The sequence below is a fragment of the Solanum verrucosum genome, unplaced genomic scaffold (assembly GCF_900185275.1).
Source record: "Solanum verrucosum unplaced genomic scaffold, falcon-dt-bn FXZP01000060.1, whole genome shotgun sequence".
In the NCBI taxonomy this organism is placed as follows: domain Eukaryota; kingdom Viridiplantae; phylum Streptophyta; class Magnoliopsida; order Solanales; family Solanaceae; genus Solanum; species Solanum verrucosum.
In genome coordinates, this window is record NW_026020129.1 from 10,245,891 (window position 1) to 10,271,788 (window position 25,898).

A 25,898-nucleotide genomic window follows, 5' to 3' on the forward strand; every position below is an offset into this window, starting at 1 on the left:
AACATGTAAAAATATTGTCTTCATACAAATTTGTATGCTATTTCTTGCATCTGCGTTTTCCATCTTCAACACTGACGCAAAATTTGCAGAAAGATAATAAAAACCCAGAAAACGTCTCTTGTCTGCTTCCTACAGGCTACGAGCCATCATCGCGACGTTTCGGCCATCTGTAGAGCCACAACAAACAAACAGCAATAGAGGCATCCAATTGGGCACCAATAATTAATCAACAGTAGTAGTAGTAGTAGTACTTGTCAATTTTATATTATTAATTTCAGATCACCTTTTTTATGTCTTCAGGTTCTTAACAACTTTATCTCTTTTCTCATCTCCTCAATCACTTCAATTTTCTCTCTGAATCCTAATTTCTGAGCTTTCTCGTTTGATTTATTATAGTTGTTGTTCGGAGATTAATGGCGACTATGCCTAATACGATGTCGTTTAAGCAAGGTCTTTCACTCTGGTGTCCTCAATCAGCTGCTTTGAATCGGATTCCAAGGGTTTCGGTTCCTTCTAGAAGTTTCAGGAGAAGTTTCGTTGCTGCTGCTTCTTTTGATAATGAGAATCGAGAGTGAGTTTTTTTCACTTTTGATTTTAATGTATATTTTTGTTTGATGTGTGTGTAATTTGGCGAATTTGGAATGTGGATGATTTTAGGTATGTCGTAGTTGGAGGAGGAAATGCAGCTGGATATGCGGCTAGAACTTTTGTTGAGCAAGGACAAGCTAATGGAAAGTTATGCATTGTGACCAAAGAGGTAACCAACCAACTTGAGTAAAATAATCACTATCGACCTCTGATTAATTGTATAGCAAAATGTTGGCAGAAATTTAGGCGTGATTTGTTTTTGTGTTTTTAGTACATTTATATGTTGTTGATGAGATTTGTATTTTAGTGTAGAGATAAGTGTGAGATTTAGACACTCTTTAGTTGTCCTCAAGGAGAAATTATTGAGTATTAGAATGAAACAGCCCAAAGGAGCGGAATAGATATAGAGGATTTAAGTAGTTGAACTTAACTAGTTTGGCATGAGAGTGTAGTAAGTTGTTCTTGATATTTTGTCGAGTATTATTTGAAATGATGAGTGAAACACTTCTAGGTAGTTATGTCCTTTTAGCTGTTCTAATTGTGGAAGCTGTATAAGAAACTAATTGAATGGATGCTTGAAACGTTAGGTTTAGGGTCTGTTATTTTGCTTGAGTTGTTTGCATTTGAAATAAAAAGTTCTATTTTGTGCTAATGCAGCCATATGCACCATATGAACGTCCAGCATTGACCAAAGCATATTTGTTTCCTCTGGACAAAAAGCCAGCACGTTTACCGGTGAGCTTTAATTGATCATTTAAGTATTGAAAATGTCTACATCTTCTTGTGTGATATTTGCAAATTTTATAGCTCTCAATTATTGTTAATGCCAATTCAGCATGTTTTTGAGGAATACCATTTAACTGTATAATTTTAGGGCTTTCATACTTGTGTTGGCGCTGGTGGTGAGAGGCAAACGCCTGATTGGTACAAGGAACAAGGGATAGAGGTAATGCATTTTTGTCTAATCAATTGCACTGCAACTTGTACAAGTGTGATGTAATTGTGATGTTCTTTGGTTTACTGAAAGGAAAGCAAGGTAAATCTATTGAAGATTTGAGAATATATTTACCAGTTAGGAATTCCAGGACAGTTTGAGAGGAAACGCGATCTCATTTTGTTCTTACTTTCATTTCTTTATTCAGCTAGAGCATTCTGACTATCAAGTAAGTCTATTTGAAGATAAATGTTTACCTTTTTTTTCAGATGTTGTATGAAGATCCAGTAACAGGAGTTGATATAGAAAAGCAAACTCTGACAACAAATTCAGGAAAGCTGCTCAAGTATGGCACCCTTATTATTGCAACCGGATGTACGGCATCCAGGTAACCATGCTTGCTATACTAGAGTGCTCTCTGATCCAAACCTGTTATTTATTTTGCAATAGGAATTCTTATTGATAGATGAAAAGATTAGAATTTGCACTCATCCACTTGCGCCTTGGTCCAATAAAAAAGATGGACCAGAAAAAGTTTTTTTTTCCTTTAATAAACCTCATATATTCCATTTACTGTATTATTTTATTGCTCTAATTTGCATATATTGATATGCCCTCCAATCCTGATTAAAGTACCAAGCACAGAATAATTTAGTACTAATTAACATCAGATTTCCTGAGAAGATCGGAGGAAATTTACCTGGGGTTCACTATATTCGGGATGTGGCGGATGCTGATTCATTAATATCCTCACTGGTAAGATCACCCCCATTTCGATGCTTATAATCGGTTTTCTAAAATTTAAAGATACATCACATAACTTTTGCATATGGATGATCTTCTGTGGTGATATGCATGATATTATTTCTAATCTATGTTGTTTTATTTTAGGGGAAAGCAAAAAAGCTTGTAGTTGTTGGTGGTGGCTATATAGGAATGGAAGTTGCTGCAGCTGCTGTAGCCTGGAAACTTGATACAACTGTGAGTTTCCTTAAATGCTTTCGGTCACTTTGCTAAATAAGAAATGCTGTTTGTGAGAAAAAATAAATAAGAAATGTGAATCCACAAACCATGTTTAGCTATTTCGTTTATAAAAACAAAATTGCACATTTGGTGGGAAAATTTCCATTTAAGCAAAACCCATTGATGATAACATGACGAATAATAACATGTAAAGTTCCAAAATATATGTTTTCTGCTACTAGTTAAAAGAAGTCCATGTTCCTTTCTCGGTCTGATGAGTCCTCTGTTCAAAGAGTTATCTGAAGCATATTAATCAGTTTATTACCTTACAAATGAAGTATTCAATTTTTCTTATTCCTCTGAGGTTTGAAACTTGCCTGCATTTGAATATCGTACCAGTATACTCTACTCCTGATTTTACTAACTGTGTTGAGAACATAGATAATTTTCCCAGAAGAGCATCTCTTATCAAGACTGTTCACTCCTTCTCTTGCCCAAAAGTATGAACAACTCTACCAAGACAATGGTGTCAAATTCGTCAAGGTTCTCCATCCTCTTTCCTCTCTAGTTCTGGTGTCAGTATACCTCCTTTATCAACCTAGTTTATAAGCTTCTAATTGAATTTTATCCTTTCCCAGGGTGCTAAGATAAAACATCTAGAATCTGGTCCAGATGGCCGGGTAACTGCAGTTAAGCTTGAAGATGGATCAAGTATAGAGACAGACACGGTAAAACAACGATTTTCATGTTCTTTGAAATTCTTATTATAACCGAGGATTGGAATATCTCATACAATTGTGTGGATAAAGAAGTTGAAAGCTCAAGTCATTTGCATATCCTTTATGAATTTGCAGGTTGTTATTGGTATTGGAGCAAAACCTGCTGTCAGTCCATTTGACATGGTTGGCTTAAACAAAACTGTTGGTGGAATAGAGGTTAGCACTCTATTTATCTCTATGCTAGGATTTATCTAGTTACAATTTACGGCTAAACCACTCTCCTAATTGCAAAATGGTTATGATCTTCCACCAATTCATGATACCTTACAAGTTGGAAAGGTGAATCAAAAATATCTTTTACCTTAAAGTTAAATATCGATTTAATCAGTTCTGGACAGGATGTCACTCTAGATGGTTGATTCTATTAAGATTCAGATTTATGTCCTTACATGTATTTCCTTTTATCTGTTTAGCATGGTTCCATGAAGTACATTAATTGTATGGTCTACAAGAAGTCTTCACTATATCTGAAAGAAGGCATAGTCTAATACATTCAAAGGTGGGCAGAGAGTTTTGTTCCCGTTCCACGAGTTGAAAATATTCATGTTCAGAGCAAATTTCTCTAACTCATACTTAAACTATTGTTTTGTTGCAAATACATGCATGTAAATCCTTTTAATATGTTTGTTTCCTCTGCTTATTCAAGTATAGGAAAAAAAAAAAGAGGGAAAAGAAATTTCCGTTTTCTTCAATTTTCCAATTGAAGAGTGAGAAGGTTATAAATATAGGTATATTACTCCTGATCAATATAGCTCTTTTGGTGTTTGACAATGATGGACTGTAGTAATACCAATGAGGAAGTTGGTTCCAGTAATAAAAGAGGATGTTTTAATTATGCCAAATGATATTTACTCTTCTGTAACTTCAATCCTTTTAGTGTTGTTATCTTTGGGCATAACTGAGAAATCTGATGGTGCTTCTTTCTATTAACATACCTTCAGAAGGTAAGAGCTTGATCTTTCCTAGAAATGATTACACTTCAATATTTAAAATTCAGGTTGACGGCCAGTTCCGAACAAGCATACCTGGAATCTTTGCCATTGGAGATGTTGCTGCATTTCCATTGAAGGTTAGATCTTCTGACTAACTTCATACATTTTTTATTTTATTTTTGTTTAATGAACTGAACTATGCTAACCGTGCAGATATACAACCGAATTGCACGGGTGGAGCATGTTGACCATGCTCGTAAATCTGCGCAGCATTGTATTAAATCATTGCTAACTGCACACACGCACACGTAAGTTAATTTAAGTTCTGTTCATAAGCAACAATAAACTTCTTTTCATTCAATCTTCCTAAATCTTGTATTGTTTCCTGAATGCAGGTATGACTATTTACCATACTTCTACTCAAGGGTTTTTGAATATGAAGGAAGCTCTAGGAAAGTATGGTGGCAATTCTTTGGTGACAATGGTAAGAATATTTTTGTTTTGCTTTTCTTGATAATGTCCAACTACTTGTGTAAACAATTCCATAGCTGGTATTGATGGTACCATCTTATGAACAGTTGGGGAGGCTGTTGAAGTTGGGAATTTTGATCCAAAGGTTGCAACATTTTGGATCGACTCTGGTATGCACTCTGTTGTTTCTTTTTGTGTGTATCTGGTTGTGTAGGTTATGTTTCTTCCCCATTCCTTTCTTTTTAGGGAGCTATACTTCAAAAAGATAATACTAATAAATACAAGGCAAAAAAAGAGTGATATAAACATACATCTTTTCAGGAAAGCTGAAGGGGGTTCTTCTTGAAAGTGGGAGTCCTGAGGTATGCACTCTTCCAAGGATGTTCTCATGTCAAATTTAATAGCTATATGTAATGGTCTATGTGCATATATATGCAAGCTGCAGAAATGTCTACAATGAGTCGTCAAATGTTTTCCTTGCCCCTCTCTCTTGACCTTTGAAACCATCCCTCCAAAAACCTAACGTAGAAAAGGTGACTTGTAAGGAAGCGTCTGTTCATTCATATCCAGGAAAGAGATTATTATTTATATAATATACTATAAAGCATGAGATATATGAAAATTTTTATAGTCGTCCAAAGTGAACTCATCTATGTGTATCATATGCATGGTTCTGTGTGACACTGTGAAAGAGCCACGGTTACCTAGCATAGCCATATTTCTTACTTCCATCTACAAGAGTTTGTCTCTGCTTTTAGCTTAGGATGCATTTGGATTCTGTGAGCAATTTTTCCCCTTAATATGATGCTACTTAAATCATATAACAGGATTTGTCACTTATCTTTTCTTGTATATGGAATTTGGAGGTACACATATAGTTGTACACAATATCAATACTTTATCTCGGGAAGTAGTCATGCATGTGCTCACATATTGTTGAAGGAAACTCAGAGAAAATAGGGAAGTTCAATGGTAGAGTTGATAGTTTCATCTGCCAGGAGTTCTGGAAAAACAAAATAGTTTCTGTTACTCCATAGACAAGTATATATGTTTTTTTTTGCAGACTACATAGACTTCAAAAGCTCAAAAGACTTAGCTTGTTTCTATCTATCATGTTGATGGCTTTGAACTAATGTTAAGCTCCAGCAATATATAAAATCATACTATAATAACATAAAGGCCCCCACCATATGGACATCACATCATTGTTTGAAGCACTTGCTTCTCCACCACAACCCATTGCGCCCCTCCCTCCATCCTTTCTGAAACAGCATTGCAAGCATGACCTTGTCTTTCCTAGAAGTTCACTGGTCTTCTTGAACTTTTGCACAAAGAACAATATGCTGTAAATATTCTCCCCCATTTAGACCGTCTGTATTGTTAGTCTGTGCTTTTCTTTCTGGGAGAGAAATGAATGTAAGTTTGTCCCTTACCTAGAAAGGCAAGATTTTGCTTAATTTCTCTCCTATTACTGTCTTTAACCAATCATCTCATCATTCAGTGAAAACATGATTGTCTTTGTCTTTGTCTTATGGTATCTTTAATGATCTTTTCTCGAATTGTTTCAGGAATTCCAACTGCTTCCAAAACTTGCACGGAGCCAGCCCTCTATTGACAAAGCCAAACTTCAAAATGCATCGTCCGTTGAAGAGGCTCTAGAAATTGCTCAAGCTGCCTTGAAGACTGAAGCTGCAGTTTGATCACCAGTGCACCACTCATCAAGAACATCCCCTCGCACAGTACACCTATTTTCCAGATTGAGGTATCGACATACCCATTTGGCGATTTCGGCAGCTTGTAAGATTGAGAGAGAAAGAAAGAGGACAACGTATTAGATTGATAATAAATCGTAGAAAAATGGATTGAGAGCGAGCATTGTGTGGGCACTTATTTATGTTAGAATATTAGATTTGTAATAAGAATGTCACTTGAAAATGGATTTCTAACATGAATCCAAATGATCATAGTGTCTCAATGGTTGCAATGAATGAAGTACAGTTCTCTCTTTTTCAGATTTATTCCAAGTGCATCTGAAAGGTTACATGTTTAGAGTTTAGACATTCAATTCCTTTGCTTGAGATACTGAAGTTCTGTCAATCTTTGTTTGATCCATATATGCATGGACTTCAAATAGAGATAGCTATAGTCGGATAAATAAACTTCAGTCAGATGTAACTTCAACCATTGTGTCTAAAGTTTGATTTAGTCAAGAGACACCGCATATCTAAACATATTTTCAAGTGAAATTTTTACCAAAATCCATATTGTCCAAAAGTTCCACTATGGGCCAATCGTGTATGCTCCACTTATTTATACGATCCAATCGTAATTCTGAGACCACCTTTTGGAGATTGAAATTTAATATTTATATTCGATAATTCCTATTTACCTTTTAGACTAGAACACTATATCCATATATGTGATTGACTTTGTAAAACAAAAAAAGTGTTTACCCAACTACTAAGTCAACCAAATATCTCCAGTTTTTTTCCCTATAGAAATTTACTAGTAGTATTTTAATTCTATACCTCATGTACGTTCTTATTTTATTTCCTGTTGACTTAAAAGTTTGATATACAACTATCAAAAATACTATAAACTATATAATCTGTCTGGAAACTTGTACCAAGTCAAAGCAACATTAAAATTTTATGGAAGATGAAGAGACCACTAAAAATTTGGTTGACTTCTGCTTTTTTTTTTTTATTGATTTTACTTATCATGTTTAGTTTTTATACGCTCATTAAAAACATAAATTAAAAGGAATAATTGGATTAATTTGATCCATAGATGAATTTGGAAGTACAAATAGAGGAAATGTAATACGATGGAAAAGAAAAGCTATCAGTAAGGATTGATAAATTTGGTAAAACAAGCTATAGCATATAATTTCTTGATTTTTAAATACCCTTCGTTGAAAACTTAGATTATGTATATAGAAAATAATATGAAATATATAGATCAAAAAATTGTTTTTCATATGTATATATTAAATCTTAAATATTCTTAATTAAATTTTTGACTTTGGCGTTGGATAGATAGGGTGGGTGGGTGATATTGGTTTAACGCTCTTTGGAAAGACTAATTATGTAGAATTTGTACTTAAAAAATGTAATTCTTCTTTGGATTAGACTTAATAGGAGCACCAATCAATAGTGTGAAATATGTTATTTTACCATTCTGGCCAAAAGAATTTTTCCCTAAATTTAATTGATGAAGAAATGGTCTAATCGTGATTAACAAGCAAGCACTCTTAAGATTAATTAATCTAATAATTCACTTTCCTATAGTGGCGCCACGTGAACACACACATTAGGTGGCAATAATCACAAAATTAGTTGATAATTAGTTGTTATTAATTAGCTAGATTGGTTTAACGCCATTCCATATGTAACCAAAACTTTGCTCAGTTACTGATCCTTTTAGGTCAACAATTTATTAGATACAAATCAAAAAGGTCATATTATATATAAATGATAAATTACTTTTTTTTCTGCAAAACATCGATTTCTATCCATTGAATAAATTCTTTTCTTTTTTACTTAAGAAAATTAGTTTGGGTAGGGAATTACAATATTACGAGAAGGAGAATTGAATCCTCACCAGCAACGTGAAAGTTTAAGAAATCATTAACTAGGCTACTAAGATTCCTTCATTGAATAGATTCGTTTAATTTAATATGACTATTTTTTTCCTGAAATAATTGTATTTATGTTTTTCAAGATGGAAATAAGTAAAAATAAATCTTTGTTGATATATATTATACCTTTTTAAAAATAAAATTAATTTGTTAATTAGTGTCTGAGATTCTGAAATAAAGTCAAGATGCAATCAAAGAGGGGCCCAATATTAGTTGGAAATTTGTTTAGAAAAATGGTAATTAAAGGATGATATCAAGTAGTTGAAAATGTCCCCAAAAGTGTATAAATAAACAAAATCAAAGATCACTTGACATCATAAGAAAGTGATAAAAATTATTATCCTTTTTATGTCTCACAGTTTAGGTCACCTTATGTTTAAATTTATTTTATTAATATATTTTAGTTAGCAAAAGATTCGTCTCATGTTACTCCTACGTACGTGGGAGTTTCATTTACTCTTTTTTTTCCCCATGAATCTAAGTAAAAACATTTTTTAAGTAATGGGTGATAGTAAGATTCGATTTATCGATTTTATTTAATTAAACACACATTTTTATTTACTTAATTATTTCATTAAATATGAAAGTCTTTGGATAAGAGATCAAGGAAAGCAACAAAAATATCTTTACCATTAGTACCCAAAGTTAATTTGTCAAAAATACTGGGGAGCTAGAAGTCTTGATACAAGTTCGCCGAAATTAATAATTTTTGTTGAAATAGTATATTTATTTTTAAAAATAATCATTAAATATGTTTTTATATTAAATTTAGAATCTAATTATAAACAATAGGCATTTTAGAATCCGAAATTCATAAAATTAATTCTGACTCTGCCTCCGTCGCATATTCAAGATTTAGGAAGAAAAAACGTATCTAATCCTTGATAATGATAGAACATGGATCTGACATGCGTGCATGTGAGTATTTGCAGTTAGCAATGATTTAATACAAAGATGTGCATGATTTAATCTCTACCCGATAAATATTAATTTGAAGAAAATATTAAAATGGAATAAAGTTAGAGATAACAAATCTAACCTTAACTTCAATGCAAATTAATGCTGCTACACAGTCATATATGTAATCGAGGAATGATAAGTACTTCTTCACCGTCTTTAATCAGAATTTCAAAAGTTTTGAATTCAAGTTGTGAACATAAAGTTATTTTTGTTAGGAAACAATTTATCTCAATATGAGATTTCCCAACACAAATTCTAATTTAATTAAACGAATACAAATATCAGACACGGAATGAAAATCTTAAAAAATGTAAGCATGCAATGTCAAAAATTCCAGCTAATGCTTGTCCCTAGTCTTGAATACTTATTAAATATGAAGTATAAATAATTAATTATATCTAGAACATGAATCTTTGTTAACAAAAAGGAAGCATCCTTAGTTCCTCACCACTTCAAATTTCTAATTTTTTTCCAGAAAAAAAAAGGAAGTTCATTTTAAAATACATAAAAAAAGAAACGCACGTACGTATGATTTTCCTATTTTTGTCTTTTAGATCTATAAAATGAACACATCATCTGACATGATTGTGATTTAACATACAACCTAGCTAATTATTAAATGTTGGAACCAAACAGCTAAGCAATTTTTTTTTATTTTCCACCTGGAGCACATATTGGAGCTTCGACTAAATTCGGATCGCACTCTGCAGGGCCCATTTAGGGGCGTGGCGCTCCAAACAAGATTTTTTCCATACCAGAGCTCAAACCCGATACTTTTAATTAAGGGTGAAACAGTCCCACCACTGCACCGCAACCTAAGTTGGTAACAGCTGAGCAATTATATTATCCATTCATTTGACATATACAATATATATTATATAATTCTTATATTCGCCGACAATTTCATGCGTAATGCTATATTTTATTAAGTACTATAAATTGTACGATTTGAAGAAGTTCTAAGTTTAAGAAAATGGTACAACAAAAAAAATGTTTACAATTTGAACAAAAATAAGAGGCATTGCGAAGATCTTATAGTATTATACAGGGATTTTTATCCATAAGAACCCTCATGAATAATAATGAAATTATCATTTGCTCATGAATATAATTTACACTTCTAAATTATACGACGATCCTAAAAAAATGCAGTAAACAACTTATTATAACCACTTAAAAAACATACTGATGGTGTAAACATGTGGTGTACACATGTTAAATCTATCTTAAAGCATTTTGAAGACTTTGAAATAACTTAAGAGAATATTACATAACTAGTGCGATCGCTATTAAAATATACTAAGCATATAAAATTATTTGAAGATTATAAATATCTTAATAGAGTCAATAATATCTAATGAGGAGCTAATATATCTTTAAGACATAAATGACGATAAAATTATCAAAAACTCGTCTGAATTAATGTTTCTCAAAGAGTGTAAAAGAAAAACATGACAGATAATTTGAGAGAAGGAGAGAGCAAGGGTGGAGTTAGTGAGAGCCCCAAGGGTCATTCGAACTTACTTCGGCTGAAAATTAACTGTTTATAAATAGTTAAAAATATTTATCATATATGTATATATAATAGATGTTGAATCCTCTTCAACTTCTTCGTATGCTTACTTCTTTACATTTTGAACCCTTTAGTGAAAATTTTGACTCCGCCACTGAAAAAAAGTACAGTATTAAGTCATCTAAACTTGCATTTAATTTCTTTTTTTCATATGAGTTGTATTTGGTGGGAAGATTAGAGAATAGAGAGGGCCTTTGTACAGTTCATAACTAGTGCGCTATTAGCTACACACACGTACTAATAAATCACCTACCATATCTCAAGATTGTATATTCAAAATAAATATAGTAGTATATTATTTAATTTTTTCTTTATTATTTTATTATTTTTTTGTAATTGTGGGGTTGGGATTTGCGCGTGCGTGCTGATGATCTTTAATTTAATGCAATTTTTTAGCAAACCATGACAATATTGTAGCACTTAGAATTATTACAACTATAAATAAGCCTTCACTTCCACTTCAATTTTCATTCAACAAATTACAAATAATAACATTCAAAGTCTCTAAAGGGGTTTTTTTTTTTTACAAAAATTAGCAAATACCCATTTCATTTTTTTGAGAATCTTTGATTCTTTCTTTTTTCAAAATTAAGATGGTGTCTATTTCAAACAACAATAACCAAAAACAACTTCTTTCAAAGATAGCCACAAATGATGGTCATGGAGAAAACTCACCTTATTTTGATGGTTGGAAGGCTTATGCAAATGACCCTTTTCATTTAACTGATAATCCTAATGGTGTTATTCAGATGGGTCTTGCTGAAAATCAGGTAGGAGAAGGAAAAAAAAACATACCCCTCATTTCAGTTTGTTTGTTTTACTTTTTTTTAAGTCTATTAAAAAGCGAACGACTCTTTTCTTTTTCTTTGACAACTGACATGTTTAAGATCACAAGATATTTTGGTTCATTCAACCTATCTTGTATTTAACACCAGGATATTTAAAAGTCTTATTTACTAACCAGACAAACAAATTGAAAAGGAGTATATTTTCTTGATAAAATGGCTAACGTTGAAATTTTTTGTTAATATATTTCTTATTTTTGATGTGTTTCTGCAGCTTTGTTTTGATTTAATCCAAGAATGGGTTGTGAATAATCCAAAAGCATCAATTTGCACTGCTGAAGGAGCTGAAAATTTCCAGGATATTGCTATTTTTCAAGATTATCATGGCTTGCCAGAGTTTAGACAAGTATGAAACTTTTTAAATCAAGATTATTAGTTGATAATTCTTGTTTTTATTCATTAATCATTCAGTGTTCTAATTAGTTTAATAAATATAATTTTCAGGCAGTTGCAAGGTTTATGGAAAAAGTGAGAGGTGACAGAGTGACATTTGATCCAGACAGAATAGTAATGAGTGGAGGAGCAACTGGTGCTCATGAAATGCTTGCTTTTTGCTTGGCTGATCCTGGTGATGCCTTTTTGGTTCCTACACCATATTATCCTGGGTAAATATCCGAAATTCATTGACTCGATTAATTTTGACTCAACATCATGTAGAACTCATTAAAAGATTCTTTTGACCAAGAGTTTCTCTATTCACAGAACTCGAATCATGAAAACTTCAATCCCCTTCCCTAAAGAAGGAAAAAAAGTACTATTACCTTATAAAGTCATAAATTTCTTCAAGAAAAAGTAAATTAATTTTCTTTTTCAATTTGGTGGCTCTTTATCTTATAGTTCAAATCACTACCATATTTTAAACTTATTTTGATACTTAGACCTAGTAAAATTGTTGGTGTGGGACATGAAATCAACTACTCCTCTGTATAAAACAGAGAAAGTAGGTCTTCTAAGTTAACATCTTTTTTAAAAAAAATCATTTGTCCCATAAAGTCAATCCATAATTATTGTATTTTTTTATTAGAATTACTAACAAATATGATGTCTGTACCACAAATTTTTGTTGCATGGTTTTCAATTTTTTTTCATTTGTAATATTGCAGATTTGATAGAGATTTGAGATGGAGAACTGGTGTGCAACTATTTCCAGTTGTTTGTGAAAGTTGTAATGATTTCAAAGTGACTAAAAAAGCCTTAGAAGAAGCATATGAAAAAGCTCAACAATCCAATATCAAAATAAAAGGCTTACTTATAAACAATCCTTCAAATCCATTAGGTACTCTTCTTGACAAGGACACACTCAGAGACATTGTAACGTTCATTAACTCGAAAAACATCCATTTAGTATGCGATGAAATCTATGCTGCCACGGTCTTTGATCAGCCTAGATTCATCAGTGTATCTGAAATAGTTGAGGAGATTATTGAATGCAACAAAGATTTGATCCATATTGTCTATAGCTTGTCTAAAGACTTGGGATTTCCAGGATTCAGAGTTGGGATTGTTTACTCGTACAACGATACAGTAGTAAACATTGCTAGAAAAATGTCAAGCTTCGGGTTAGTTTCAACTCAGACACAACATTTGCTTGCATCAATGTTGTCTGATGAGGTCTTTATTGAGAAATTCATTGCTGAGAGTTCCGAAAGGCTCGGAGAAAGGCAGGGGATGTTTACAAAAGGACTAGCAGAAGTTGGGATCAGTACATTGAAAAGCAATGCTGGTTTGTTTTTCTGGATGGATTTAAGGAGACTTCTTAAAGAAGCAACATTTGATGGTGAGTTAGAATTATGGAGAATTATTATTAATGAAGTGAAACTTAATGTTTCACCAGGATGTTCTTTTCATTGTTCTGAACCTGGTTGGTTTAGAGTTTGTTTTGCAAATATGGATGACGAAACGATGAGAATTGCATTAAAAAGGATAAGTTACTTTGTGCTTCAGCCAAAGGGACTTAACAACATTGCTGCTATTAAGAAACAATGCAGTAGGAGTAAACTTCAGATCAGCTTATCGTTTCGAAGATTGGATGATTTTAACTCACCAGCTCACTCTCCGATGAATTCGCCTTTGGTCAGGACTTAAAGAAGAAGAAAAAATGGCTTAGATTTGTTCTTCTTGTTTGTATAATAAGAGAAGGAAAAAATTTCCTCTGTTATAGTGAAGAGTGATAGTTTTGATGTATACATTTAGTGTTTGATTACACAATTCATTCCATTTTGGATTTTTATCATCTGAGTTTTTCTATGTAACATTGTATCAAAATGGGATTCAATGTGGAATTTTATTTGTAAGTTGTAACAAGAAATTCTATAGTTACATTTCATTAATGGTGTTCTTGGTAATTGGTGTTCTTGGTAATTTTGACAATATTGATTGGAAATAACTCTATGTTTAAAAATAAGCATGGTGTTTGTCTCTTTCTTCTCTTGTTTTGTCCAAGTGCTAAGTCTGCAGCACTTTAAGTTTGCGTGTCTTTGCTCTTTCAAGACGCCTAAAATCACTAGGCTACATCATATTGTTGTGTCAAGAGTGTCCAAAATATGTTATTTAACCACTTTGTTTATCATTTTACTTGTATCTACGGTATAATTTTCTGATGAAGGTCCTGACATTAGTGTAGCTACGCCCTTGTGTACAGGAGTCCGACTAATCTGAAATTGTGCCGATAGAGCTCCATTCAGGAGTAAGCGCTTTGTACCAAGGATTTTTCCACACTCAAAATTCAAAACCAAAACCAAAACTTATGATTAAGGGAGGAGCAACTCTACTGCACCACATCCTTTGGTGTTAGAGTATTATATTGCAAGTCTACTCATATTTTATATCTTGTGCCCTATATAAGTGTATGTCTTCTTAATTACCCATTATGTGTAGACTTAAGTTTGTTACACACCCACTAACAAATATATTAAATTAGTATTTGACTTAATTATTTATACCAAGTCAAAGTCAGCATGAATAAGATTAAAGGAAGAAGAGAGAGAGAGAATATTATTGGTTGACTCAACTAGAAGTTATGATCAAAATTTTATTCAAACAAACATACAATGAGTTGGAGTCTTAGGGGTTGAGACAGTCCTAACATCAATTATTATGTTCTCCATAAGGATAAGAAAATAAGAACATTTTAGTATCACTATTGAAAATTAATGAAATATTTCATACCAATAACTTACCAACCACTTTCATATAATAAAAATATATATATATATATATACTAGTATTATTCCTTTTTTCTGATCTAATTGTTTGATGGAGTAGATTAATTTCTATCATTGAAAAGACAGTCAGACTTAGCTATCATTAATACTGTACTTAGCCCATAACCTTTTGTTGCTAACTATATAGTATGCAATTTTTTCGTTTTAAATTGAAAAGAAAAAAAACAACACGATGTACTAAACTTTCACTATACTTGAGGTTGAGGAAAAGGTGAAACATTATTGGTTCGAATTAATGCAAGAGGTTGTTTCATAGCTTGAAACTGTGATCTTGATCACATGATGATAATTTTAATCGTTGGGTCAAAGCTAGCCCTAATCTTGGTTTAACATTGAAAAGCAACATAAAACTTGAATTTCAAGAACACCACTAAATGTTCTTGTTATGGTTACAACTTTGAGTCTCCTTTATTGTTTGTTGCTAACAATAAAGATAACATGGTGTAGTAAGCTTCCGCTTCCGCTATATATGAGTGGAATAGGGGGAGGGGGTCAAGTGAACCCACACTGAGTCTTATTTACGCAACCTTATCCTATATTGTTCATCAACTGTTATTGTAGCTTGAACCCGTAACCTAATCAAATAACATTTAACGTTGCGCCAAGATTCACTCAACTTTGGTTAAAATTGAAAACCAACATAAAAAAATGAATTTCAAGAAAATGATTTTTTGAATATATATATATATATATAAGCAAGTAAAATTTCTGGTTACAACTTACAACCTCCTTCATTTTCAAGAAGGAATTAAAAAAAACCAAGAACAAATACAAATTCCACAGTGAATCCCACTTTGATACATTGATGGGATGACAGGAAACATTCAGATAATAAAAATCCAAAACACTCTCTATACCTTATATCTTTTTATTTTCTTTCATCAGTTGCACAAAATGGAAATAACTGTGAAATCAAATACTTAGTACTATCACTCATCACTATAACAAAGGATTTCTTTTACCTTCTCTTATTAGACAAACAACAAAAACAAAGCTAAACCATTTCCCCCCTTCTTTAAGTCCTGACCAAAGGCGAATTCATCGGAGAGTGAGCTGGTGAGTTCATGAACTCATGATCCAATCTTCGAAACGATAAGCTGATCTGAAGTTTTCTCCTGCTGCATTGTTTGTTAACAGCAGCTTTGTTGTTAAGTCCCTTTGGCTGAAGCACAAAGTAACTTATCCTTTTTAATGCAATTCTCATCGTTTCGTCATCCATATTTGCAAAACAAACTCTAAACCATCCAGGTTCAGAACAATGAAAAGAACATCCTGGTGAAACATTAAGTTTCACTTCATTAATAATAATTCTCCATAATTCTAACTCACCATCAAATGTTGCTTCTTTAAGAAGTCTCCTTAAATCCATCCAGAAAAACAAACCAGCATTGCTTTTCAATGTACTGATCCCAACTTCTGCTAGTCCTTTTGTAAACATCCCCTGCCTTTCTCCGAGCCTTTCGGAACTCTCAGCAATGAATTTCTCAATAAAGACCTCATCAGACAACATTGATGCAAGCAAATGTTGTGTCTGAGTTGAAACTAGCCCAAAGCTCGACATCTTTCTAGCAATGTTTACTACTGTATCGTTGTACGAGTAAACAATCCCAACTCTGAATCCTGGAAATCCTAAATCTTTAGACAAGCTATAGACAATGTGGATCAAATCTTTGTTGCATTCAATCATCTCCTCAACTATTTCAGATACACTGATGAATCTAGGCTGATCAAACACCGTAGCAGCATAGATTTCATCGCATACTAAATGGATGTTTTTCGAGTTAATGAACGTTACAATGTCTCTGAGTGTGTCCTTGTCAAGAAGAGTACCTAATGGATTTGAAGGATTGTTTATAAGTAAGCCTTTTATTTTGATGTTGGATTGTTGAGCTTTTTCATATGCTTCTTCTAAGGCTTTTTTAGTCACTTTGAAATCATTACAACTTTCACAAACAACTGGAAATAGTTGCACACCAGTTCTCCATCTCAAATCTCTATCAAATCTGCAATATTACAAATGCAAAAAACTCACTTTGGTAATCTCATTAATTCAATGTAGCACCTTTTTTTTTAATTAAAAAAAACAAGTCCCAACTCAATAAAAAGTTATATTAAGGATGTTAACTTAGAGGACCTACTTTCTCTGTTTTAAGCAGAGGAGTAGTTGATTTTATGTCCCACACCAATAATTTTACTAGGTCCAAGTACAAAAAAGAAGTCAAAAATATAGAGGTCAAAGGAAGAAACTTATGATAGTGATTTGTATATCCAAGTTGATGACTTTTATTTAAAAGGACTTTAACAAACTCTATGTGACATGAATAATAATTAATCGAGTCAGTGAATTTCAAATACGAACCCTGGATAATATGGTGTAGGAACCAAAAAAGCATCACCAGGATCAGCCAAGCAAAAAGCAAGCATTTCATGAGCACCAGTTGCTCCTCCACTCATAACTATTCTGTCTGGATCAAATGTAACTTTGTCACCTCTCACTTTCTCCATGAACATTGCAACTGCCTGAAAATTATTTTTATTAAACTAATTAGAACAATGAATAAAAACAAGAATTAACAACTAATAATCTTGATTTAAAAAGTTTCATACTTGTCTAAACTCTGGCAAGCCATGATAATCTTGAAAAATTGCAATATCCTGGAAATTTTCAGCTCCTTCAACAGTGCAAATTGATGCCTTTGGGTTATTCACCACCCATTCTTGGATTAAATCAAAGCAAAGCTGCAAAAAACATCAAAAATAAGAAATTTATTAACAAAAACTCTTTAAAAAAATCAACTTTAGCCATTTTATCAAGAAAATATACTCCTTCCTTTGTTTCAATTTGTTTGTCTGGTTAGTAATCAAGACTTTTAAATATCGTGGTGTTAAATTCAAGATAGGTTGAATGAATCAAAATATCTTTAACTATTGTGATCTTAAACATATGTTCAACGTTGAAAATTGAAAAGTTGTCATAAAAAACAAGAGAAAAGAGATGTTCTTTTTTTTAAAAGACGGAAAGTAAAACAAACAAATTGAAACGAGGGGTGCTTTTTTTCTTTTCCTACCTGATTTTCAGCAAGACCCATCTGAATAACACCATTAGGATTATCAGTTAGATGAAAAGGGTCATTTGCATAAGCCTTCCAACCATCAAAATAAGGTGAATTTTCTCCATGACCATCATTTGTGGCTATCTTTGAAAGAAGTTGTTTTTGGTTATTGTTTGAAATAGACACCATCTTAATTTTGAAAAAAAAGAATCAAAGATTCTCAAAAAAATGAACTTTAGAGTCTTTGAATGTTATTAGTAGTTATTTGTTGAATGAACTTTGAAGTGGAAGTGAAGGCTTATTTATACTTGTAAATTTCTATTGTCATGGTCTTTAAAGAAATTTCCATGAAAGATAGGATGTACACGCACACTTAACCCCCCCCCCCCCCAACCCCAAACCCTAAACCCCAAGTAATATGAAAAATAAAAACTATATAGTAGTAGTATTTAATTTGTTGAAAATAATACAATCTTGAGATACGTTAGGTAAGTTTAGTACGTGTGTGTATGCTAATAGCGCACTAGTTATGAACTGTACAAAGGTCCCCTCTTTTCCCTACCAAACACAACTCGTAGACAAAAAATAATAATTGCTAGTTTGGACTTAATAACAACATTTTCTCATCGTTTCAATTAAGTGTTTTAATTTGACGAGATACAAAATTTAAAATAGAGCAAAAATATGTGTAATATTTTAAATTTTGTGGTCTTAAAGTACTATAAACAATACTTTTTGCACTATCCATTTATTTAATTAATTATACATTATTTTAGATCATAAGGCTCAAATATCTTTTATTTGTTTTCTTAAATATCATGTCAAGTCAGGATATTTTACATAAAATGAGACGGATGAGTACTGTATATGAAAATAGACTTATTATAGGTAGTGCTTACCTATCGTTGTAGGTTACTTGAAGTTGATAGTTAATTTACTCACTATGACAACTAGCTTCACTAATTTCAAAGGCTTCATGAATCTTCAAGATTAAATCTGATTAAAGGTTATTTTCGTAAATACTAAAGATTTCCTTATAGAGGTGTGATGTAACGTTTTGATAGTGATAAGTGAAAATTCGTTTTTTATTCGTTTAGTACAAAATATATATATACATGCTTACATAGTATATAGAAGTTAAACTCACTCGTGAATATTCAAACTTTCAAAGTCTAAACGAATAAAAGCTCTAGAGTTTATTTTCATTCATTTTATACTTCTTCATTATTTGTTCTAAGACTTCTAGAGAAATTCTTAATCCTACATTACTCCAAGCTAATTACTATTGAGTTTTTTTATTGACGAGAGGGATTTGCTTGGATGGTAAATACCTTTCACTTTCAACCTGAAGATTGCGGAGAAATATGCATTTGTAAGGTTCAAATAAAAAACATTATAAAAGAAAAGGTTTTCTTATTGATTATAATCCTTTATTACTTCCTGCTAAGCATGAAAATGAACTTGTAACAATTATCTATCAAAGATTATTAAACTAATCCTGTATTTGATTATAGCAAAAAGCTCCAAAATTATAATTAATTAATTTAATTAAAATGTCGGCGAATAAGAACATTATATGTCAAACCAATGGATAACATAAGGAATTTTACTTAGCTGTTTGGTTGCAACTTTTTTTTTTAAAAAAAAAAAAATTAATGTCGGATGATGTGTTATTTTTTAGACCTAAAAGACAAAAAGTAGGGAAAAAAATTGTACGTGTGCTTCTTTTTCTTTTTGTTGCTTTCATACGATCTTACATAAAAAGAAAACAAAATAGTAGTATGTAATATAATTTTTTATATCCAAATAGAAAGTATTTTGAAACATAATGGCCCACACTTATCATTAAAAAAATATTGAAAATACTTTCTTCAAAAGTGTTCGATACGTTGATCTTTTAAATCGACAAAAAAAAAAAAAACATTACAGTACAATATAAAAAATAAAATAAAAAAGCATCACCTTGTATATTCTTAAGGGTGTAAAATTCAACTAGATATTAAGCAATACTTTTAATTTCTTACATTTTATGATTTGTTAGGCTCATGTATTTTATTTACTAATTTTTTTTTATAGTATATCTTGTATATCGATCTCCTGTGAAAAGAGTTGTATATTTAAAAGATCATTTGTTATGGACCATAAATTCAATCATGTCCACTCTTTCTACGATGGATCTTGTTGTTTAAGTCAAATTAAAATTGAATCTTAGCTAGTATGATAATATATATATATATATATACTATTTAGTATTCAATAAATCATGCTCACGCGATTTCTTTACACTTATCTATATACTTTTAATTTTTTTATTCTCATCAATTTCTTTAGAATTAAATCGTAGGCGTTTGACTTGTGAGATTAAAGCAAGTGAATTAGTGGTCATTAACACCTTGAACACATATGATATGTTTTGCTTAAAACATATAGCTAATTTGATTATTGAACCATAATTACGTAAACGTTCAAGCACATGCACAAAAATAGTAAGGAAACGTGAATTATTTGCCTTTAATCCATTTTTCAAAAAACCATTCATATATTATCTAAAGCGGTCGGCGCGTCAATTTAATTTCCTTCGATTTTCAATTTATTCCTAAGTTTTTGGTAGCGGAAAAAGAATAATTTATAAATAAGATGTAACCATATGTACTATTATATCATGAAATAGTACAACTATTAACTATCTTTGTCAATGCATTAATGGTTGTACTCTATACTAAGTCTTGACCTTAGAACATGGTGTTTATAACATGGTTCATAATAATGTGTGATTCTCACTTCTTAAGTTCACATATAAATTCAACAATGTTTTGACAGTATGAAAATTGGATAACATGTTAAAATGTTAATCGTAAATCATTATTCTTCAAAAGGAATTGATTTGGGTAAAAGTAAAGAAAATTCATGACACTTGTTGAAAATGTTGTAAAAAAGATTTACAGTTAACATTAAATTCAACGGTTAGAATTTGTTTAACTAAAATTAAATGTGCTCACCTACATCAAATTTAAAGGATCAAAACTATTCAAGAATATATTTATGAAATATTTTTTTAAAACGTAACCTATCTCAAAATAAAAAAGGATCATTTTTGTTATTTTCTCAAAATTGTGTTAGCTAAACATTGAATTCAATTCGTGTATCACATTGAGTTACGTGTAAAGAAGTTATAGATTATTAAATATTTAACCAAAATTAAAAGTGTTACTCACATTCGTCAAATTAAAGGATCAAAATTATCAAAAAATATATTGACATGATCATTTTGAACATACCCCAAAATATAATAGATCATTTTTGCTATTTTCTTGGAATTATTAGCTATACAATTTGTACATGATCGACTCATTGAGTTATATAATTTTACTTAATAATTTCATTACTCTATCAGCGTATATATTATAACTGAATTAAAATTTTACCCAAAAGTTTGAATTTCGGACGCCCCATACTTTGAAACCTTTTGTTATTCAACTTTTAAAAAAAAATATCAATTGGTATGTATCAATATGAGTGCGATAATATTTTTGAAAAGTCAGATCAACGTAAAAATAGTGTATACTCCCTTGCTAGCCATCTGGATACATACTCCACCGTCTTGTAAGTTGTGACTGTGGCCTTTGAACTACCAAAATTTTAATTTGACGGTGTTGCTATTATTATTTCCAAAAAGTTGAGGCCCTAGAGTGTACGTTGAAACAAAACCCCAAAAAAGGACGAATTTAATGTAATACGAGTCCTATTAATTTAGATCATTCTCAAAGTCAACTTTGGAATTAAGGGTGTACGTGTGTTCAGTAGGACCTAAAAATGTTTTTTTTTTTAAAAAATATTTTACCGAAAAAGTAAGTAATTTTTTTACTTATTTTGTTGTATTCATACGTAAGTAAAAATTACTATTCTAAGAGTTTAGATAAATACTATGCAACGTTGGGTAGGATAGGGATGTGGGCCGGGGTGGTGGGCGGTGGGGATGGGAGGCCACTACGGGGACGGCAGGGGCGGAGCCAGCCTTCTGTTACGGGGTTCATCTGAATCCCCTTCGGAGGAAAATATTATTATTTATATATGATTAAAATTATTTTTATGTATATATAGTAGATATGTCGAACCCCCATCGGTTAATTCGTGTGTTTAATTCTTTAGATTTGAATCCCCTTATTAAAAATCCTAGTTTCGCCACTGATTAGGACGGAGTTAAGATGAGGTGTGTTGATGGATAATGACGACTGATGATAGAATGAATACAGAATGTTAGTTGTAGAATTTCTTTTTCTACTTCTACTAGATAAGTTATTTTTCTCATTTTTAAGAAATTTATTTTACGATAAAATATTTTTTTAAAATTTTAATCAAAGGGAGTTGTAATGATTACTAATTATGAATTTCAATCCTTATTTAAGAGAAAAATAAAGTGTTTACGCAGTGCGGCATTTTTCAAACGTGAATTGAAATTAGTCGTACTTTAAAGTTAAAGTGCATGGGAGGAAGACAATAAAAATAAAAGGGGAAACATATTTTTTTTTTACACAATAGTCAATTAAAAATACATGCACTTAATTAGCACGTAAATTACGATAAACGTGAATCACCATATAGCCATGCGATTAATCTGATTGATTCTTTTGGCTAGTGATTAATATCCAAAAGACTATTCTTAATAAACTTTAGTGCAAAAACAGAAGGCATTTTATTCGTGATGTAATTGTGCACCTAACGCGCATATCCGATGCTTTTATCACTAGATAGACTTAAAGCTCCGAGTAATAGCAGAATCGAAATTTTTACTAAGAAATTTAAAATTTTAAAAAATAAATATACAATAAATTTCGAATGGAATTCAATATTTACTATAGTTAAAAATATATACATAAATAAAGCATTAGATCGAACTTTGGTGTCAAGGTGATAGCAATGAATGATCGGGAAAAAGTAGAAGAACGAGACCTATAATGAAACATACAATGCATAACAAAAGTATATATGATCATTACACTTCAATCGGATTATTCTATTCCACCTCTTAAAAAAGAAAGGATGCAACCGTTATACAGAGTGATTGGGCATAAAGTGTATGTATAGGTAGCTTTTTAAGTCTGCCATCAAATCTCAGGGTTCAAGCTCGGACATGCGGTGGAAACTATCAAGCTGGACTGCGATAGGGAAAATAAACTTTTTGATATGTAATCATGTATAAAAAGAGTAATTTTCTACCAAAGAAGATATGTATGAACCTCCTCAATCCTACCGACTATATCTTATCTAAAAGCTATATGAACATTCATATCTTTATCATTAGTAAAAGATTTCGTATTTTCAATAACATATAAGAGCTCCATATGTACCATAAATTGGATGACATATCAAAATACTTCTAGAAAAAATGTCAAAAATTACGCTATATTATATTTTAGGTCGGTGTTATGTTGGTCCAAGGGAAAATATAAAACTATTTGTTGTACGATGAGTGTATAAATAACCCTAAAATATAACGAAGAGTACTTACTTAAATATTTCATATATATATATATATGATGAAGAAATAGTTCATGCTTTTTCCATTTATAAATCTAAAACTATGAATGGTGTGTCGTCAACCATAAACTTTCATGTTTCTCTTGTGAAAAATGTTTTGTTTTTTGGGAATAAACAAAAAATCCAAAGACTACAGTAGTTATGTTTTTTGGTATAGAATTAATTTTTTACTATAATTTCACCAAGCAAATGCGGTACCAAAAATAGTTGCTTTTTCTCCGTCCACGCATTTTAAGCATTTTTTTTCCACTCAATATCATTCAATTATATATTAGGCAATTTTTTACTTTAATTTCTGTCCATGTTTGAAATTTGGCCTATTCTGAGCATGTTATGCTGCACTGTTTTTAAACACATTAAAATAATGTATAACTTACCTAAATCTCATAGTGTAAAGACCTAAATTACATTGTATTCCTACTCTTTTTCAATTTACAAAAATCCCTCAAAATCAGTGTTATCCGGATACATAGCAAACAAGTCGGATACATTAATTCCAATACATTAAAACAAATTCAGTTACACTTTTAAAGGAAAAGGTAATCAATTTTGAATGTGAGTTCCCCAAATCACGCTAATCAATTTGTTGTCAATCTTTCTCAAATGGTAATTGCTTCAATTAATTCAAAATTCAAATTTTCTTCACTCAATTCTATTCCAAATCCTCCTAGCTTCAAACAATTCAATCAGAAGCAAATCCTTCCAAAATCAACAAATTCAAAATTCATTTTTTTCTCTCTATTCATCGTCTCATGTTCATCGAATAATCATTCAAATCAGATTCAAATTTACCGAAAATTTGATAAGATACATAATGAATAATTGTTGGACAAATAATTTCTTTTATGAATCTCAAATCCACCATTGCAGTAGATCGATGAGATGAGGAAAACTTGAAAATTCGATATATCGTAGAAGGAAATCCTTCCGAAATCTAAGAAAGTGAGGATTTTCTTCCGGAATCTGAAGCAAATCCTTTCGAAAACTGAGAAAGTGAGGTGAGGTATGAATGATACAAAAGTGATGAAATGGTTGTTGGTCAAAATATTGATTTGTGAATCTCAAATCAACCATTGCAACTGAATTAAAGATCGATGAGTTGAGGAAAAATTTGGAGATCTGATACATCGTTGAGGTGAAGAATCAAGAGTTTGGATTTTCAATGTATCCATTATGGATTGATACAACAAACATAAACTCTAAAGAGATCCATACCTTTGATGGATCATTCATACCTTTTATAATTTTATGTAATTGTTTTCTGAATTTTATTTCCGAGATGGATAGATTTATCAATACACTACTATTTATGTATCTGGTAGTTGCTACATATCAGATACAATTAGCGTAAATTCGAATTTATGTATCATGTCTAAAAAATTGTGTATTTGTTCATGCAAGAATAGAATGTTGTGTATCCGATACATAGAAACACCTAGATACATGATAAATGATAAATGATACATTTAGTAGAAATTTTATATCAAGTATCAAAATTAATAATTGAACACGATACACTGTGTATGATAAAATTGTAATGTATCATAGTGTTGAAACAAAGATATTATACATTAATTTAAGAAACAAATTAACTAGATACATTAAAAATCTAGTTAATGTATCCCAAACTATAACCGTAAGATAATTTAGTAATTTGAACACGATACATTGTACATAATGAAATTGTAATGTATCATAATGTTGAAACGAAGACATTACACATTAATTTAAGAAACAAACACATCTAGATACATTAAAAATCTGAACACATATATATTAGAAAAATATGAACAAGAAAAAATAAGGGAAAAAAATCAGATTGATATGAAAATTGTAGCTAATAAGATTGTAGAGAATCCTTTTGAAAATCAAATTCATATGAAAATTGTAACTGATAAGATTGTAGAGAATCCTTTTGAAAATTGTAACTAATAAGATTGTAGAGAATCCTTTTGAAAATCAAATTGATATGAAAATTGTAACTGATAAGATTGTAGAGTGAAATTAGGGAGAGACTAAAGGAGTGAAAAAGGGAAGGAAATCATGTGTTAAGGCTGAAATACTTATGTATCCGTTTGACTTGAGAATTGAAAAAAAATAAGGGATTTTGAAAATATTTTGAAATGGTAGGGAATGGTGGAAATTATGGAAAATAAAGATGTGCATATAGGTAATTTATCCTAAAATAAAATAATCTAGCTATTTTTATAATTGATCTCAACTTATTTGAGATCGAGGTATAATTATTGTAAGTATTTCTAGTAATTGTCTTTTTTTAAAATAAAAATAAAAATAATATATATATTCAATATCTTAGAAAGGTAAAATCAAGTTCTCAAATCTCAAGTTTCATATACAAGACATAAGGAGTAGTAATAATGATAGAGTTTAAGTTCGG

At 31.2% G+C, this 25,898-nt stretch overlaps 3 protein-coding genes across 3 annotated transcripts; 2 read left to right on the forward strand and 1 right to left on the reverse strand.

The window, feature by feature from the left end:
- Positions 1 to 40: 40 nt before the first annotated feature.
- LOC125826203 (monodehydroascorbate reductase, chloroplastic/mitochondrial) lies at positions 41 to 6,683 on the forward strand. The gene is made up of 17 exons (XM_049505523.1): positions 41 to 300; positions 397 to 571; positions 658 to 757; positions 1,246 to 1,323; positions 1,463 to 1,534; positions 1,792 to 1,910; positions 2,194 to 2,278; positions 2,414 to 2,503; positions 2,927 to 3,028; positions 3,124 to 3,213; positions 3,340 to 3,420; positions 4,262 to 4,333; positions 4,410 to 4,504; positions 4,592 to 4,680; positions 4,775 to 4,837; positions 4,989 to 5,029; positions 6,236 to 6,683. The coding sequence occupies exons 1-17, from the start codon at positions 291 to 293 to the stop codon at positions 6,365 to 6,367; spliced, it is 1,494 nt and encodes a 497-aa protein (XP_049361480.1). The 5' UTR covers positions 41 to 290; the 3' UTR covers positions 6,368 to 6,683.
- Positions 6,684 to 11,309: 4,626 nt separating this feature from the next.
- Positions 11,310 to 13,985, forward strand: LOC125826898 (1-aminocyclopropane-1-carboxylate synthase-like). The gene is made up of 4 exons (XM_049506241.1): positions 11,310 to 11,610; positions 11,900 to 12,031; positions 12,130 to 12,290; positions 12,789 to 13,985. The coding sequence occupies exons 1-4, from the start codon at positions 11,434 to 11,436 to the stop codon at positions 13,768 to 13,770; spliced, it is 1,452 nt and encodes a 483-aa protein (XP_049362198.1). The 5' UTR covers positions 11,310 to 11,433; the 3' UTR covers positions 13,771 to 13,985.
- Positions 13,986 to 15,587: 1,602 nt separating this feature from the next.
- LOC125826863 (1-aminocyclopropane-1-carboxylate synthase-like) lies at positions 15,588 to 18,214 on the reverse strand. Its single transcript, XM_049506205.1, has 4 exons — positions 17,978 to 18,214; positions 17,517 to 17,648; positions 17,269 to 17,429; positions 15,588 to 16,912 (listed from the first exon to the last, which is right to left on the reverse strand). Exons 1-4 carry the CDS (start codon positions 18,149 to 18,151, stop codon positions 15,925 to 15,927), a joined length of 1,455 nt encoding a protein of 484 aa, XP_049362162.1. The 5' UTR covers positions 18,152 to 18,214; the 3' UTR covers positions 15,588 to 15,924.
- Between the last annotated feature and the right edge of the window lie 7,684 nt (positions 18,215 to 25,898).